This window comes from Myotis nattereri, assembly GCF_964212035.1.
Source record: "Myotis nattereri genome assembly, chromosome: 2".
Lineage (NCBI taxonomy): Eukaryota > Metazoa > Chordata > Mammalia > Chiroptera > Vespertilionidae > Myotis > Myotis nattereri.
The window spans coordinates 155379399-155397539 of record NC_138076.1 but is presented as its reverse complement, the minus strand read 5'-3'; the positions used below and the strand labels follow the sequence as shown (position 1 = coordinate 155397539).

General features: G+C 41.6%; 1 protein-coding gene across 2 annotated transcripts in view; it reads left to right on the top strand.

Annotated features, from left to right (window-relative positions):
* The window catches only part of MON2 (MON2 homolog, regulator of endosome-to-Golgi trafficking), a 123467-nt gene extending 106080 nt beyond the window's left edge, over window positions 1-17387 (top strand). For both annotated transcript variants that reach the window (XM_081082311.1, XM_081082310.1), the window contains 3 exons: window positions 1657-1864; window positions 8418-8500; window positions 16012-17387. In XM_081082311.1, coding sequence (XP_080938437.1) covers window positions 1657-1864; window positions 8418-8500; window positions 16012-16175 — 455 coding nt within the window. In that variant the 3' untranslated portion in view covers window positions 16176-17387. The remainder of the gene's footprint in view (window positions 1-1656; window positions 1865-8417; window positions 8501-16011) is intronic.
* The last annotated feature ends 754 nt before the right edge of the window (window positions 17388-18141 follow it).

The window sequence follows — 18141 nt, the reverse complement described above, 5'->3', positions numbered from 1 at the left end:
AGAGAAAAAATCTTAAAGTTCATTTATCTTAATGTGATCACTTTTATTATTGAGTGCATAAAAATTGTAGATACATTTTTATAAAATACACATTAAGAACAATCTTTATAATCACTAGATACAAATATACTAGGCTAAATATGGACTACTGAGTTGCAATGTATGCTTTTTTAGTAGTTTTCTCATGATAGCTCTTGCCGTTTATACTATTTTTAAAAATTCTTTTTTATTTTTATTGATTTCAGAGAGAGGAAGGGAAAGGGAGAGCAAGATAAAGCATCAGTGATGAGAGAAAATCATTGATCGGCTGCCTCCTGCACATCCCTTACTGGGGATTGAGCCTGCAACCCAGGCATGTGCCCTGACTGGGAATTGAAGTGGTTCTCAACCTTCCTAATGCCGCGACCCTTTAATACAGTTCCTCATGTTGGGGTGACCCCCAACCATAAAATTATTTTCGTTGCTACTTTATAACTGTAATTTTGCTACTATTATGAATCGTAATGTAAATATCTGATATGCAGGATGTATTTTCAGAGGTCGTGACCCACAGGTTGAGAACCGCTTTTCATGGGTTGAAGCTTAGTCACTGAGCCATACCAGCTGGGTCCATTTATACTATTAAATGTATCTGATAAGGTACATGGACATTCTTCCAATGACTGCCATAGGAAACAGACTTCTCAGCTTTGCCCTTGAGTGTTCCTTAAACACATATACTGCTCTTTCTTGCTAAATAAGACCCATCTGTAAACACAGAGGATCCACTGATCGTCTTTGGTCTTCTGCTCTTAAGTATGATCTGACAGGCAAAGCTCACAGACATTTGAGGAAATTCTTCAACATGAAAGAGAAAGACCAAAACAAATGAAGGAGGGTCAAAAGAAACTGGGAGGAAAGAGGTAATGCGGAGTCATAGAAAACATTTTTTTTTAAAGAAAAGCACAGTTATTGTAATTAGGATGCTCAGAGAGATAAATGCTTTTACATCCATGAAACAAGAAAAATGTTATTAAAAGGGAACGATTAGAACATTAAAAGAGGCCATAGAAACTAAAATGTTGTGGCTGAAATAACAAGTTCAATGAAGGGTTGGAAGAAAAATTAATGAAATAACCTAAAAAGTATAGCAAAGACAAAAAAGAAGAAATAAATAAAATGAATAAAGAGGCCTAACATCTGACAATAGGTCTTCCATAAAGAGAACAGAGAAAAGCTAGGAGAGAAAATTCTCAAACAATTTGAAATAAATCTCCAGATTAAAAATGGTCATTCAAGACCCAGAACAGTGAAAGAAAAAGGACCCACAGTAAAGCATGTCATCATGAAATATCAAAACATTCGGTAATAAAGAGAAGTTCCTAAAAGATTTCAGAAAGAAAAGTAAAAAGTTCCACCTAAAAGAGTTGTATGAAAATGACACATGGGAGCCTGGGCCGGTGTGTTCAGTGGTTAGAGCATCAGCCCAAGCACCGAATGTTCTCAGGTTTGATTCCCAGTCAAGGGTACGTGGGTTTGCTCCCCTGGCCCAGTTGGGGTGTGTGCAGGAGGCTACCAATCAATGTGCCTCTCCCACATTCAGGGGAAAAATCATATATATAAATTTGCTAAGAGTTGTATTTAACCTTTTATTAACCATCAAAAATTATTTTACAGAAGCAGAGATTGATATTCGTTTGAGAGAAGAATTTTCTAAAATGTGTTTTGAAACATTGCTCCAGTTTTCCTTCAGTAATAAAGTCACAACGCCTCAAGAAGGCTACATCTCACGAATGGCACTCTCCGTGCTTTTAAAGAGGTCTCAAGATGTACTACATCGCTATATAGAGGATGAAAGATTAAGTGGTAAATGCCCTCTTCCAAGGTATATATTTTATTAAAGAAGGAAATATGCTATTATAGTTATTCATAATTAAAAAAAACCTCTGAAAAGTGTTTTCATAGGTGATCTGAACTTCACCTGAGGCTGTTTATAATTTGATGTTTTCCATACAATCTAAATGTTCATAAGTTTTGCTGTTGATATACTAATGTTTTATTAAGGGACGCTTTTTCAGTACCAACTTACCTTTATGAATTTGAAAAACAAAATTGAATTCTGAAAGTTTTTTTTCTTCTAAAGGATTTCTGAATAAGGGCTTATAAATCTACATGAGCACATGATTGTAGATCTCTCTGGAGAGAGAATAATAAATTATGCTCTTACTTTGGTTTATAGTTATTTCTAGGTTTCTCTGTAAGTCCGCTAGCCATATCTTAGATCTTCTTTTATCTAATTTGCTTATTTAAGTCCTTGTACCTAAACTGATTTATTTCTCATTTAGCCATACTATTATAGTGGAGGGGTCTCAGGGGCTTTCTGTTAAGCTCAGGCTAATCAAAGTCGGAGTATATGATCAAAAGTCATAAAAAAAATTGCATTCATAAATTAGGGCTGTATTGCCAGTCTACTTTTTGATGGGGAAGTTAGAGTTTAAGGCAAAGCAAATGAAGTAAGTAAAATAATATTGGAAGATGAAGTTATTAAAGTTAGGAAAGAGGAAATGTGGGCCCCATTTCCTAAGGTAGTATTAGAGAGGTAAATCACTAGCCCTAAATCTTTGTGCACATTCTTATTTACTTATAGTAAATTTTTGGAGTTAGAAATTACCTGTCAAAAGATAGACATTTTAGAAGCTTTTGATATGTATTACAAATTGCCTACCAGAGATTTCTACCAATTTACATTCTCTGAGGAGTATATGAATGTCCTTTTCTTCAGTGTTTAGCATTTTAGTATTATTTGCCAGTTTATTATTTATTTTCTTTTTCAAATTTGATGAATGAAAAAGTCACATAGTAATTTGCTGTACTATTTTTGAATTATCAATCCTTCTTAGCCATTGTATTTCTTTTAGGATTCACTGTATTTTTAATTTATAGGGCATAAAAATTATACCTCCCCATATTCAGATTTATATAGCTATGCCCTTTATATACAACTAGAGGCCCAGTGCACAAATTTGTGTATGGTGGGGTCCTTTGGCCTGGCCAGCGATTGGGGCAGATTGTGGCCAGCCGGCTGCAGGGAGGGACCACGGGAGATGGTCAGCTACAGGAGGTTGCCAGCTGTGGGAGGTTGGCTGTGGGAGCGCACTGACCACCAGGGGGCAGCTCCTGCATTGAGGGTCTGCCCCCTGGGGGTCAGTGCTCATCATAGTGACCATTCTACTGGTCGTTTGGTCGCTTAGGCTTTTATATATATAGACTAGTGGCCCAGTGCATGAAATTCATGCGGGAGGAAGGGGGTGTCCCTCAGCCCAGCCTGTACTCTCTCCAATCGGGGACCCTTTCGGGGATGTCCGACTGCCGGTTTAGGCCCGATCCCTGTAGGATCCCTGTAGGATTGGGCCTAAACCGGCAGTCGGACATCCCTCTTGCAATCTGGGACCGCTGACTCCTAATGGCTCACCTGCCTGCCTGCCTGATTGCCCCTAACTCCTCTGCCTGCCTGCCTGATATAGCCCCGAACCTCTCTGCTTGCCTGCCTGATCGTCCCTAACTGCCTCTGCCTACCTGCCTGATCACCCCCAACTGCCCTCCCCTGCCGATCTGATCTCGCCTCCACCTGCTCTCCCCTGCCGGCCTGATCTTGCCTCCAACTGCTTCTGCCTGCCTGATCGCCCCTAACTTCCCTCCCCTGCCAGCCTGGTTGCCCCCAATGGCCCTCTCTGCCTCGACCCCCACCACCATGGCTTTGTCCAGAAAGAAGTTGGACGTCCAAAAGATGGCTGGTCGACCCAGTCTAATTAGCATATTACCCTTTTGTTAGTATAGATAGATTATATAGGATAGGATTTCTTTTTTTTGTTTTTTGGTGTTTTTTTTTTCCAGATTACACTAGCAGATTTTATTCTGTATCACTAATCATGCTTAAATTTAAACAGAAAAGCAAATCCATTGATAACATTGAACATTCTTGTCGAATATACAGACAGGGAAGATACGGGAAAAGTACAGGTGGAAGGTACAGAACGTTTGAAAGGGGCCCTCAAAATTCAGATACAGCCCTTTTTTTGGTAACTTTTATAAAATTAAAAGTGTTCCTGGGTGTTACTTATATCTGCTTCCAAACTTAGGGACTATTTTTTTATTTGGTCTGAAAAACTTTGTTTTTTCAGAAAATAATCGATACTCCTTGCGTGGTGGCCGAGGTCTAGTGGCTCCAAGGGCTCCCAGGGGATTCAAACTTCCACCTTAGGGACCTGCCACCTCCTGCTAAGGATGCTGTGCAAGGAGACGGCTGGTAACAAAACAGGGCGCCAAACCTCCTCCACCAATGCCGCCCCGCCCCGCGACGAGTGTCCCGCCCGGCCCCCCGCTGCGGCAGCTGTTAGCCGCGCGGGGGAGGGGAAGCACGCAAACAGTCATTTCTTCCTCTTCAGGTCGCCAAAGCCACCCGCGCCCGTCTCCTCCGCCTCAGCCCTTTCCCCTCCCCGCCCCGGCCTGGGTCCCGGCCAAACCCCACAGGAATGCAGCCCAGTCACATGCGCTACGACAGCGGTGGACGTGCCTCTCCCCCCCACACACACCCCCGCGCCCCAAGGAGGCCCGGCGCCATCTTGCCCTGACGCAGTTACAAAAGTCATGGGAGCAATTGTGTCTCCTCGTCCCCGCCAGCGCCCCAAAGTTCCGCAGAGGCCGAGCCTGGGCCCTCACCTCGCACAGGGACAGGAGAAAATGTCAAGGAAGAGCCTTGAGATTCCCTTCGCCACTGCGTGGGGTTCCACATCGGTGCGGCAGCAACCAACACCGCCGTCATTGCTCCCACTCTGCCTGGATTTCTTAAATGGGGGAGGGGAAGGCCTTTTTCATCAGGAGGAGATGCTCTTAGCAGACAAAAATACATAATCCCTATATCTGGACTGATAGCCAGCCATATGCACTATACTGCCAAACCAGTCATTAAAAAAATTGAACTGCTTTCTTACATCTTACACCAAACAGCTGTTGCCCTTAAAACCCCTCCTCAGCCCCCACCTTAGGTTCTGCCTTCGCAGTTCACCCAGATTAGGTTCTGATTGGACAGTTTCTATGCCAGTCAGTGTCAAAAGCTCCGCCTCCTAGGCAGCCATTGGCTCCTCACAGTTCACCCAGAATTGGTTCTGATTGATGGGTTTCTATGCCAGTCAGCATCAAAAGCTCCACTTCCTAGGCAGCCATTGGCTCCTCACACTTCACCCAGATTTGGTTCTTATTGGTCAGTTTCTATGCCTGTCAACGTCTCTGGGCCTATCTCCATGCCTGATCAGAGAGGCGGGGCTGCTGGCAAAGCCCAGAGAGAAAGAGAGAGGCAATGGCTAATCAACAGCTGCCATAGAGGCTGCAGATCAGACCCTGCCTCTCGCTCTGGGCCTCTCTCTGGGCCTGATCTGCAGCCCCCTCGGCAGTCAGTTGCTGGGTCGCCACACCCGCAGCAGCGGCAGTCATCATGTCAGCCCAGCACTGACCGCAGGACTGACTTCCAGTCAGTTGTGCCTTCGGTTGTTACAGTCCCTGGGTTTTTATATATTAGGACTAGAGGCCCGGCGCACAAAAATTTGTGCACTCGGGGCGGTGGGGGGGGGGGGGGGAGTTCCTCAGCCCGGCCAGTGCCCTCTCGCAGTCTGGGACCCCTCGGGAGATAATGCCCTGCTGGCTTAGGCCTGCTCCCGGGTGGCAGAAGGCAGGCCCAATCCCTAGGTGCAGCCCCTGGTCGGGCTCAGAGCAGGGCCGATTGGGGAGTTGGGGTGCTGCCCCCTGTCATGCACAGAGCAGGGCAGATCGGGAGGTTGCGATGCCACCCTCAGTCACGCTCAGGGTAGGGTCGATTGGGGGGTTGGGGCACCGCCCCCTGTCACACTCAAGGCAGGGTCGATGGGGAGGTTGCGGCACCACCCCCTGTCATGCATAGAGCAGGGCCCATCAGGGGGGTTGGGGCTCCGTATCCTGTCACACACAGAGCAGGGTCAATCGGGATTGGGGAGCTCCCCCCTGTCATGCACAGAGCAGGGCCGATCAGGGGGTTGAGGAGCTTTCCCCTGACACTCACAGAGTAGGGCCGATAGGGGAGTTGGGGCACCGCCCCCTGTCACACTCAGGGCAGGGCGGATCAGGGGTTGGGGCGATGCCACTGTCACACTCAGGGCAGGGCTGATGGGGAGGTTATGGCTCTACCCCGTCACACCCAGAGCAGGGCCTGTGGGGGGGGGGGGGAGTTGGGGGACCGCATCCTGTCACACACAGAGCAGGGCCGATCAGGGGGTTGAGGTGCCACACCCTGTCACACACAGAGCCATAGGGCGATCAGGGGGTTGGGGAGCTCCCCCCTGTCAGGCACAGAGCAGGGCTGATCAAGGGGTTGGGGCGCCTTCCCCTGTCACGAACAGAGCAGGGCCGATAGGTAGGTTGTGGCCCGATCCACTGTCACACACAGAGCCGCGGGCGATCAGGGGGTTTGGACGCTGCCCCCTGTCACACTGATCCCGGTGCCGGGAGGCCTCTCGGCTCCGCTGATCCTGGTGCTGGGAGGCCTCGCGGCTCTGCTGATCCCGGTGCTGGGAGGCATATTACCCTTTTACTATATAGGATAGAGGCCTGGTGCGTGGGTGGGGCTGGCTGGTTTGCTCTGAAGGGTGTCCTGGATCAGGGTGGTGGTCCCCACTGGGGTGCCTGGCCAGCCTGGGTGAGGAGATGATGGCTGTTTGCAGCTGGTCACACACCCTTCAGGGTGGGGGTCCCCACTGGGGTGCCTGGCCAGTCTGGGTGAGGGGCTGAGGGCTATTTTCAGGCTGACTGAAGCTCCCAACTTCTCCTTTTTTTATTTTTTTTATTTTATTCTGGGCCAGCTTTAGCTCTGGCTCCAGCTCTGAGGCCTCTGCTGCTGAAAGAAGGTATCTGGTTTGTTTGGGTTCTATAATCGAAACAATGTATAACTCCAGCTCTGAGATACCACTCGCTGAAAGCAGGTTTCTGGGGTTTTGTTTAGCTTCTATATTTGTTACAATGTTTCTTAAACTGCAAGCTCAGAGGCCCGGCAAGGCAGGCAGGGAACGTTGCAGTCCTCCGTCACTGAAGCAAGCAAGCCTCATGTTAGTTTCAAGCTGCCTGGCTGCCGGCCGCCATCTTGGCTGGCAGTTAATTTGCATATCTCGCTGATTAGCCAATGGGAAGGGTAGCGGTCGTACGCCAATTACCATGTTTCTCTTTTATTAGATAGGATAGCATTCCAAAGACAGGTATTAGTAACGTGTTTATAGTCATCATTGAAATTGATTCATCAAAATTGATCTCTGAAATATTTTGGAGAGCAGTAATAAAGTTGCTTTGCTTGGACTGTTTTTATTTATTAGATTACAACCTTATTTGGTTTCAAAATTAACTTGCCCTTCATTTTTAAATATTTTGTGTTTATTCTATTACTTTTCTATTGAATATTAGTTATTTATTAGGAAAATCTTATCTGTAGAATGAAAACACAGACTCATACCTGGAATCGGGTTGGGGTGCTGTTTATACTATAGCAGAAGAGCTTTATTTCATAGGGAGAAAGAAGGGACTCAAGCTACTCTTGTGCCATGAAGTGTTATGTTCTATCATATTATGTTTGATGCAGTTACCATTACATTTTTTTCTAAAAAGCTGCATTGCAACAGGATAAAATACTTCAGTGCTTACAAAGGGTGGCTTTAAATAGTACCTTGTCATATATTAGGAAAATCTTATCTGTAGAATGAAAACACAGACTCATACCAGGAATTGGGTTGGGGTGCTGTTTATACTATAGTAGAAGAGCTTTATTTCATAGGGAGAAAGAAGGGATGCAAGCTACTCTTGTTGATCCTTTGCTGCAAGTTCATTCTTTATTGCTGATGTCTCCAAATAGTGCCATCTTAGGACTGATTTTGAGCATGTTATTTGTTGTATTGGAACGTTAACTATGCATTATTGTAATTTTGAACTTACTTTTAACAGCATGATAAAATATGTGCTAGGAGGTAATAGTAGTCTATATTTCCATTTAATCTTTGGCAAATCCTTTCTAGTACTAATTAGTTAAAATAAATACACCTTTCACCGAGAAGTTTTAAAAGCACATATTATAAAATGTTTTAATTTTAAGTAGTTACATGAAATTGCTTACAAATAAATTTAGATTTGCATGAGTAGATTGCCTCTCCCCCTTTTTTAAATTGATAACTAATGGTAAGAACTATATATCTTACTAGAGGCCCGGTGCACGAAAATTCATGCACTTTGGGGGGTCCCTCCATCCAGCCTGCGCACTCTTGCAGTCCAGGACCGCTCACAGGATGTCTGACTGATGGCTTAAACACAGTAAAAAACACACATGCATATGTTAAAATCTTAATGGAAATAATTTCTCATTTCTTTTTTAGGCAACAAGTAACAGAAATCATATTTGTTTTAAAAGCAGTTAGTACTCTCATTGATTCACTTAAGAAAACTCAGCCTGAGAATGGTAAGTGCTGAGAAACTCAGTTATTCTAAACTCATAACGTTTATCTTCTATTTGTAATGTACTTTTGTATTATTATTAAGTTAACTGAATTTTAGGAACATAACAGCTATTAGACTTTCTTTTCTCTGGTCTTTATTACAGTTAAGCATCAGCCCATTAAGCTGTCAATTAAGTAAAATTTATTCTTAATGTTTTGTCTTCATGTTAAAACAACTATTTGGCTGACTTTTTTTTTTTAAAGTAAATTGGTCTGAATTCAGGGTGTTGTATGGACAATTCATATTTTGTGTATTTTTAATATATAACATCATTGACTTTTTCTGGTATGGGGAAGCTTCTATTCTGCATTTGTACTGATTTACTGTAGATATATCAACTGTATAAATAACTATGAATCATTTTTATAGTCCTTTCTCATTTATTTTCCCTTTCTGTTACTTATACCTGTCCAATCTGTTCTTCACATTATGGCCAGAAATGACTTTTCCAAAAATATATTCAACCATTTATTTTCCCATCCTTGTAAAACAAAACAAAAAAATCTTTTTTACTTATTATCTACCAAGTGTGTCAAGAGTACTGTCTGACTATTCTATTCATGCTTGATTTCCCACTAGACCTCATACACCCTACTCTCCCACCAAATTAAAATTCTATCTACCCAAGTATTTCCAACCCTTTGCTTATTTCATCCTCCTGCCTACATCCACCTAATTCAAATACCACTCCTCTTTTAAGCCTGTTTTTAATCCTTAAAGGTCAATGATATATTTTTCTTGTTGAATTCCTAGCTCTTTTATGTGTACCTTTGCATTAAAGCACCCTATTTGTGTTATAGTTGTACATGTACATGACTCACTCCCCTTAAATTGTAAAGTTCTTAAGAGGCTTTTTGGGCCTTGTTTTGTTCTATTTTGAATCCTCTACAGTAGTGGTCTTAACCTTCTTAACGCCGTGACCCTTTAATACAGTTCCTCATGTTGTGGTGACCCCCAATTTCTTTGTTACAAATTGAACATAATTAAAGCATAGTGATTAATCACAAAAACAATATGTAATTATATATGTGTTTTCCGATGGTCTTAGGCGACCCCTGTGAAAGGGTTGTTAGACCCCCAAAGGGGTCATGACCCACAGGTTGAGAACTGCTGCTCTACAGCATTGTTACTCAAAGTCTGGTTTGTTGGACCAGCCACTGCTCTTAAGAGTTTGTTACTGATCCAGGACAAGGTAAAGAGCTGGCACCAGAATATAAGTCAATTGTGTCACTAAACACACTCTCATTCAGCTGACATTTTTTTATACAACTAGACTTTGTTAAATAAGGAAGTGTATTGGTTTACATTCTGGCACCTTAGATGACTGGCACTTTAAACAGCATTTCTTTTACTAACCAAGAAAAAAGGAAGTCCCTAATAAATGATTCATAGAATATTTGTTCCTTTCAGTTATTATATAATTAAAATAAATACATTTTTTGTTTTTAAATCTACTTATTGGTACTTGGGCCTAAAAAGGGTGAGTACTATGTGAACTCTTAAGCGTCAATAATAGACTTATATTTATTCAATCCAAAGGGAGGTGTGGAATTTTGGGGAAAATCCTGGAGCAATGTCTTAAATTTATCTCAAGTTCAAATTTAAGTTTTTATAAAAAGAAATATTCTGGCTAATTTTTCAGAGAGGGAAACCATGCATTGATTTTTCTAGAAGTCAGTCAGTAAAATCTTTATTAGATCATAGGATAGAATTAGATCCTTAAAAATATATTATACTTAAGACATAAACAGGAAATTCTCTGTTTCCCATGTTACTGCTATAGATATATTACATATAACCAGTATATTTCAATGTATAGTATTTGCATTCTTTTGTATGCTCTTTAGACAGCTATCAATAATTTAATGAGAATTTGTTTAAAGAAAGAAAGGGGAAGGAAGACTCAGCAACCTTTAAAAAAAAAACAAAAAAAACAAAAACAAAGCCAATGGGCCGTAGATAGGGCAGTATAATTATTAATGTTAAAAATTGTTTAAGAGAGTTGGAATTATGCCTCTAGGCATATGAAGTGAAGTTTAATTTAAATGTAACCATAAATGATGATTATTATATTATAACATATTAAAAAGGCATAATAAGCTTCATTAAGAAACAGAAAAAAAGAAGATAACTTAGAAAAAGCCAGGCTTTCTCAGCAGAAATATGTTGGACTGCTCATGACCAGTTCAAAATTAATTCAGAAGGATAGCTACACGGTTTGGAACCGATGTATACTTTACATGTGTTTAGCACATTGGTTATTTGTTATAGGGTTTTCTAGTGGGAGAGGAGGCATTTATTGGACTTATTTTTAGTTTGAAATAATTTTATTTTTATCATTTACCTTGATCTTTATTTAAAAATTTGAGCTGGTAGTAAACATACACACATGGTTCAAATGTACAAAAAGATATATACAGTGTGGGGCAAAAGTAGGTTTATAGTTGTTTATACGGAACATAGTGCAATAAATAATAGCACAATAATAAACTCTGCTTCTGGTACTTACAACTGTAAGTTTACTTTTGCCCCACCTTCTATATAAAGGGAAAAGTTTTAAGATCTTTCCCCTGTTCTATATCTACCCAGTTCTTACCTCACCATAGGCATTCACTTTTATTAGTTTTTTATTTATTTATTTTTTTTTTAAATGTTTCCTTCAATAGCTTTATTCTTTAAAAATATATAAATAAATAAGACAGTTCCACTTCTTTTTTTTTTTTTTAATATATTTTATTGAGTTTTCACAGAGAGGAAGAGAGAGGGATAGAGAGTTAGAAACATCGATGAGAGAGAAACATCGATCAGCTGCCTCTTGCACACCTCCTACTGGGGATGTGCCCGCAACCAAGGTACATGCCCTTGGCCGGAATCGAACCTGGGACCTTTCAGTCCGCAGGCCGACGCTCTATCCACTGAGCCAAACCGGTCAGGGCAGTTCCACTTCTTAGTATGACACTCAAGACAGCGACATCCTATCACCTAAACTACTAGAATGCCTCAATCTTATTAGTTTTTTAATCCTTCCACAAGTTTATGTAAATACAAAATATATACTCCACTATGCCCCCAGTTTTTAGCACAAATGAATGTGTATCATATTATTATCTACTGTTCTGGACACTTTTTGCCCCCACTTTATAAAATACCATGAAGAATCTTTCATATCAATACATATAGCTTTTTCTTTTTTTTGATAGTTAAGTCCAAAGTGCTCACCAATATCTGTGGTGAGTTTTTAAAAAATATTTTAATTTAAGAAATTTGAGTAGCTTTCCCTGAGTTTAAGATGTTATCTTAAATAATGTATTTTTGTATTTTCCTGTAATAAACAGGGCAATCTAGGTAAGTTTCGATATATGCAACCTTGTTCCCTCCAAATTTTTTTTTTTAAATGTATATATTTTATTGATTTTTTACAGAGAGGAAGGGAGAGGGATAGAGAGAAACATCGATGAGAGAGAAACATCAATCAGCTGCCTCCTGCATACTCCCTACTGGGTATGTGCCCGCAACCAAGGTACATGCCCTTGACCGGAATCGAACCTGGGACTCTTCAATCCACAGGCCAACGCTCTGTCCACTGAGCCAAACCAGTCAGGCTCCAAATTTTTATCTGAGTAAAATACAAATAAAATTTATCATCTTAACCATTATTAAGTATATGTATAGTTCAGTATTATTAAATACTAGAGGCCTTGTGCACAGATTCGTGCACGGGTGGGGTCCGGCCAGCCTGCCCAGATCAGGGTGGGGGAGGCTGGTCAGGGATGGGGCCAGGCAGGGGGAGAGGCCGTGGGCAGTTCCCTGGCTGGCCCCACCCCCTAGTTGAACTTCCAGTTGAGGGGACAATTTGCATATTAGGCTTTTATTATATAGGATATTCATAATATTGTGCAACTATCATCACCATCCATCTCCATAACTTTTCATCTTGTAACTGACACTTTATACTCCTTAAACAGTAACTCCTCATTCACTATTCTTCCCAGCCCCTGGCAGCAATAAGCCTACTTTATGTCTCAATGACTTTACTCTGAATAGCTCATATAAGTTGAATTACACAGTATTTGTCTTTTTGTGACTTGCTTATTTCACTTAGCATAATGTCATCAAGTTCCATCCATATTATCTACACTAATAAAAAAGAGAAAAATGGTAATTGGCGTACGGCGCTACCCTTTTCATTGGCTAATCAGGGCTATATGCAAATTAACTGCCGACTAAGATGGCAGTTAACTGCCAACAAAGATGGCGGCTAATTTGCATATGTAGGCACAATGCAGGGAGGCAAAAGGGAAAGCAGGAAGAAGCCCCCTGTCAGTGACAGTGATCGGAAACCCAGGGGGGAGCTAAGAGGAGGGGGGCAGGGCAAAGGCGGCCCCAGGGGATTGGAGGGATATGATGGTCCCCTTGCCCAGGCCTGAAGCCTGGGTCAGAGGCGTCAGGCTTGGGCGGGGGGTGGAGCAAGCGATCAGAGGGAGATGGGGGTCCCCTGCCCAGGCATGATTCCTGGGCCAGAAGCCTCAGGCCTGGGCGGGGGTCAGAGCCAGTGATCAGGGGGAGATGGGGGTCCCCTGTCCAAGCCTGACACCTCTGGCAGAGGCGTCAGGCCTGGGCAAGGGGCCGATCAGGCGATCGGAGGGTGATGGGGGTCTATGCCTCTGGCCAAGGCATCAGGTCTGGGCAAGGGGCAAAGCCAGCAATCGGAGGGGTCTGGGGGTCCCCTGCCCAGGCCTGAGACCTGGGCCAGAGGCATCAGGCCTGGGCTGGGGGCAGAACCAGTGATGGGGGGAAATGAGGGTCCGCTGCCCAGGCCTGACGCCTCTGTCAGAGGCGTCAGGCCTGGGCAAGGGGCCGATCCTGTGATTGGAGGGTGATGGGGGTCAACGCCTGAGGGCTCCCAGTATGTGAGAGGGGGCAGGCTGGGCTGAGGGACACTCCCCCCCCCCTGCCCCCCAGTGCACGAATTTCGTGCACCAGGCCCCTAGTCTATATATATAAAAAGCCAGCGACCAGAACACTGTAATGATCAGAACGACTGGTCGCTTTGATGCCCACTGTGGCCAGCAAACCAGCCAGATCAGGGGGTGGGCCAGCCGGCCAACCTCCCACAGTCCCTCACCCCAGCCGACCCTGCCCCTGATTGCCCCCCCACCCCAATAGAGGATGGGGCTGGCCAGCCAACCTCCTGCAGCCCCTCCCCCCAGTCAGCCCCACCCCAGATGGGCCCCCACCACCCTGATTGGCCCACAGCCCCTTCCCCCAGCAGGCCACGCCCCTTATTACCCTCCCACTCCAATATGGGACGGGCCAGCCGGCCAACCCCCTGCAGCCCCTCCCCCCACCCGGCCCCAACCAGATTGGCCCCACCCCCCACCCCAATCAGGGGCAGGGCCGGCTGGCCAACCACCTGTGGCCCCTCCCGTTGGCCGGCCCTGCCCCCAATCAGCTCCCACCACCCTGATCAGCCCGTGGCCCCTCCCCCCAGCCAGCTCTGCCCCTCACACCAATTGGGGATGGGGCTGGCCGGCCAACCTCCCACAGCCCCTCCCCAGCTACTGGCCCCCAATCAGGCCCCCTAATTGGGGGTGGGGCTCACCGGCCAATCACCTGTAGCCCCTCCCCCAAGCTGGCCTGGCCCCAATCAGGTCCCGATCAGGGACGGGCCAGCTGACCAACCTGTCTCCTCCTCACAACAGGCCCAGCTCCCATCTGCCTTGATTGGGGCCGGGCCGGCCGGACCCCACCCATGCACAAATTCGTGCACTGGGCCTCTAGTAGTATATAGTAAACGCTTGATTTTGTGGACCCCAATTTAACAGACTTCAGATTTAATGGACAAAATTTTTGGTCCGTATGTCATGTGAAAATTAACACCTTGTTAATTTTAAAATGCTTTTAACCAAGATTTGTTTATAATTAAATTAAGAAGTTATTTTTTGTTGTTATAAATTCACTGTTATTTTAAACAAATTTTAACCAATAGAGCATATGTTGGAAAAAAACACTAGTAATTTCACCGCCATATATAAATATTACATATCCATAACTATAGTCTATTTTAAATCCAATAGTGACTGTTTGTAAACAATGTTCTTTGAATGATTAGCACATGATCACAAAGCATCTCATTTGGTAATTGGTTCTGTTGAGTGGCATGACTTTCTGCAGCAGTTCTTTAAAAATATATTTTCATTGATTTCAGAGAGGAAGGGAGAGGGAGAGAGAGACAGAAACATCAGTGATGAGAGAGAATCATTGATCTGCTGTCTCCTGCACATCCCCTACTGGGGTTTGAGTCTGCAACCTGGACATATGCCCTTGACTGGAATTGAACCCGGCAACGCTGTATCCACTGAGCCAAACCAGATAGGGCCTGCAGCAGTTTTAATGTGTGCTAGCCTATGTTCAGACGTGTGCTAAGCCACGCCCTAGCCGTGTGCATTTGTTTGCTGGCGGTGACTGGTGAATGCACACATTTACTAAACCTATTCAGTATAAATTTAAAATAGCAGTAACACATATAGAAAACTTTTCTGTGAAATTAAACTTTTTATACATACTTAATTATACAAACATGTCTATATAAGTAAAAATAGGTAAACTACTTTGTCAATTTTTGTAACATATGCATTCGGAAATTACAAACTAATTGAGATATAACACTTTTGTCCATTCACTAAATGTCATTCAACAGTATTGTTCATAATAGTCCCTCCCCACTACAGTTCATATCTAATGATATACATCAAAGATTGTCAAACAGGCCAAGCCAGTGTGGCTCAGTGGTTGAGTGTCGACTCATGAACCAGAAGGTCACAGTTCGATTTCCAGTAGGGCACATGCCTAGGTGTGGGCTCCATCCCCACGAGGAGTTGTGCAGGAGTTAGCCAATCAATGATTCTCTCTCATCATTGATATTTCTATCTCGCTCTCCTCCCTTTCTCTCTCTGAAATCAGTTTTTTTTTAAAAAAAGATTATCAAGCAGTTCAAGAATGAATCTATGTATGGTTATTTAAAATTGAAAGCAATACCAAGGACATTACAGAGAAAATAATATATTTATATTTTTAGCACACAACTGCATAAAAAAATTGAACTCCTTTCTAATTGTTCTTGAAATGTACACTATATTCTCTAGCAATTATATTGAAAATGACTAAAGTTTTGAAGTATTCTGAGTTACTTGACTTAGCTTCCAAGGCCTTTGCAATTGCAGTATCATTTAAAAATGTATTTTTATTAAATTTGTTGGTATTGATATATCTGCACATTGACCATGTATTTTCCCTTACATCTTATTAAATATTGCAGGAAATCTTCCAAAGGTAAAAGAAGATTGTGGAATCTCCATGTATTTGGGAATTTTTTCTTTGCATTGTATTTAAATGATTGTGTTTATGTTAATTGGGTGATCTCTGCTATTAAAATCCACCCTTTTCTGAAGTTTTATACTTTTTGCATTACAGTTGATGGAAATACCTGGGCACAAGTAATTGCCTTATACCCAACTTTAGTAGAATGCATCACCTGCTCATCTTCAGAAGTCTGTTCTGCACTTAAAGAGGCACTAGTTCCCTTTAAGGATTTCATGCAGCCACCAGCATCCAAAGTTCAAAATGGAGAATCTTGACCAGCTACAATAAATTTAAAGAAGAAAGATATCTAAAGAATATCTGCTCCTCAGTGAGTCTTCTATTAGAAGACATTTCTTACTACAAATAATTCTTGGCAGCTGTTGTTGGCCTTCTTTAAATTGTACTTACCTGAGTTCAGTAGTTCTTATTACAAGCTTACACGTCAGCAAAGGCTCCTGAATGAGTATCAGTGCAAGCCTTTAATAATTAAGCTGATTAGAGAGATGGTTAATACTACAGCATACCTGCTACCATATCTTCAACTGGTGATTTTAAAGTGAGCTTATGTACAGTTTGTGATGTATGTGTTAATGATGTACTTTTTAAAAAGAAAGAAAAGATATTTCATTCAGTCAGATTTATTAGGCTGGTGTTTTTGCGCCCTTTTTCAAGTACAAAAGTGTACTAAAATTTTATGCAAGATGGTACTGTAACATTCCATATTATCTATAACCAGCCTTTGTAAACAAAAGGAACTGATATACTTGTGTGTATAATAAATGGTTACAGTTCTGTATAAAATAGTTGTATTTATTATTTAAAAATTTTAAATACTGCTAATGTTAAATGCTTGATGCTGTATTTATTATAAATATAAAATTGTTTGCTTACCTTTTTACTTATAATTTGCCTTTTTAAGCGGCAGATACACTCCCCATATAATCATGAAGTTAGCTTAATGATTATTTTAAATGTAGTTGATAGTCACTATTAAATGTCTGGCCAGAAAGGTCATGTGAACACAGCTGCAAATAGTTTATGATTTGCTTATTTTGCAACTCTGAAGTATAGGTTATTAACTTAATACATTGAGATATGTTGTAGCACTATCATACCTCATTTCTTTAAATGTCTTTTCCAGCTTTTACATAAGTATGTCTGTTTTTATATTTGCTGTCTGGATTTTAAAGACTTTGATATTTTATATTTCTACTGATTCTCCTCCCCCCTCCCTCACTCCCTCACTGAGTAACAACATTTATCACTGACTTTGAATTGTGACCCAGGCAAAATGATTTCAGATTTCCTAAAATTTTGCCTGTAAGGTTTTGTTCATTTCAGTGCTTCCTTTTGTAATGTCTTCTCAAGAAGCAAAATAACTATGCTGACCCACAAATATAAAATGTGTGTGTGTTCTGAAACAATGAGAAATGTATTTTTGGAGATAGAGAAGCATTTAGAAGTGCAGTAAACTTTCTGTCATGGAGAAAAATGCTAATTTTGTTTCACTTTCCTCTGCTAGTGAAGAAATGCTCCTGAGTACATTAACTTAACTGTTCCTTAAAAAATGAACTGACCTAGCTTACTGTGTTTTTTATTTTATGGATTATGCTATTTTTCTTTTGAATTAAATTTTCATAATTTATGTGAAGACTCAAGGAGGTTTAAAACAATTATTTTTCATAAGAAATCATAATTGTCTCAGTATTATTTTAGTGTCCTGGAAGGCCTTTGATTTTAATAGAATTTATGCCTCTACAGCATATTTATAAAATGACAAGAAGATATTAGAATTAAGTAATGAACAAGATATAATTGTGAGGCTATTGTAATTGTGTAATTACTTAATTTGCACTATTATCTGTAAACAAGTGGTTAGATATTTTTTTAAGGGATAGTATTTTTTACATGAATTAATGAATTTCTACTTTATAATTTCAAGTAAAATTAAGGTAAAATATGGCATTTTCTAGATTCTATCTTCAGCATTTGTCTTAAAGAAAGTTGTAAAAATTAATTGCTCAAGCTGTGTGTATTTAGTTTACTTTCTATATTTGGATATGTCAAATTGGGTATTAGTAAAATCTGCATATCACTGATAAAGCATTGAAAATAGAATAATAAGAGTAGTGTACAGGTTCAGTAACATGTTTAAAATATTGCCAAGAATTTACATGAAGTAAAAATGCATCTATTCTTGAGAAATAACAGATCAATTGCAATTAGAATTATCCTCTTTGA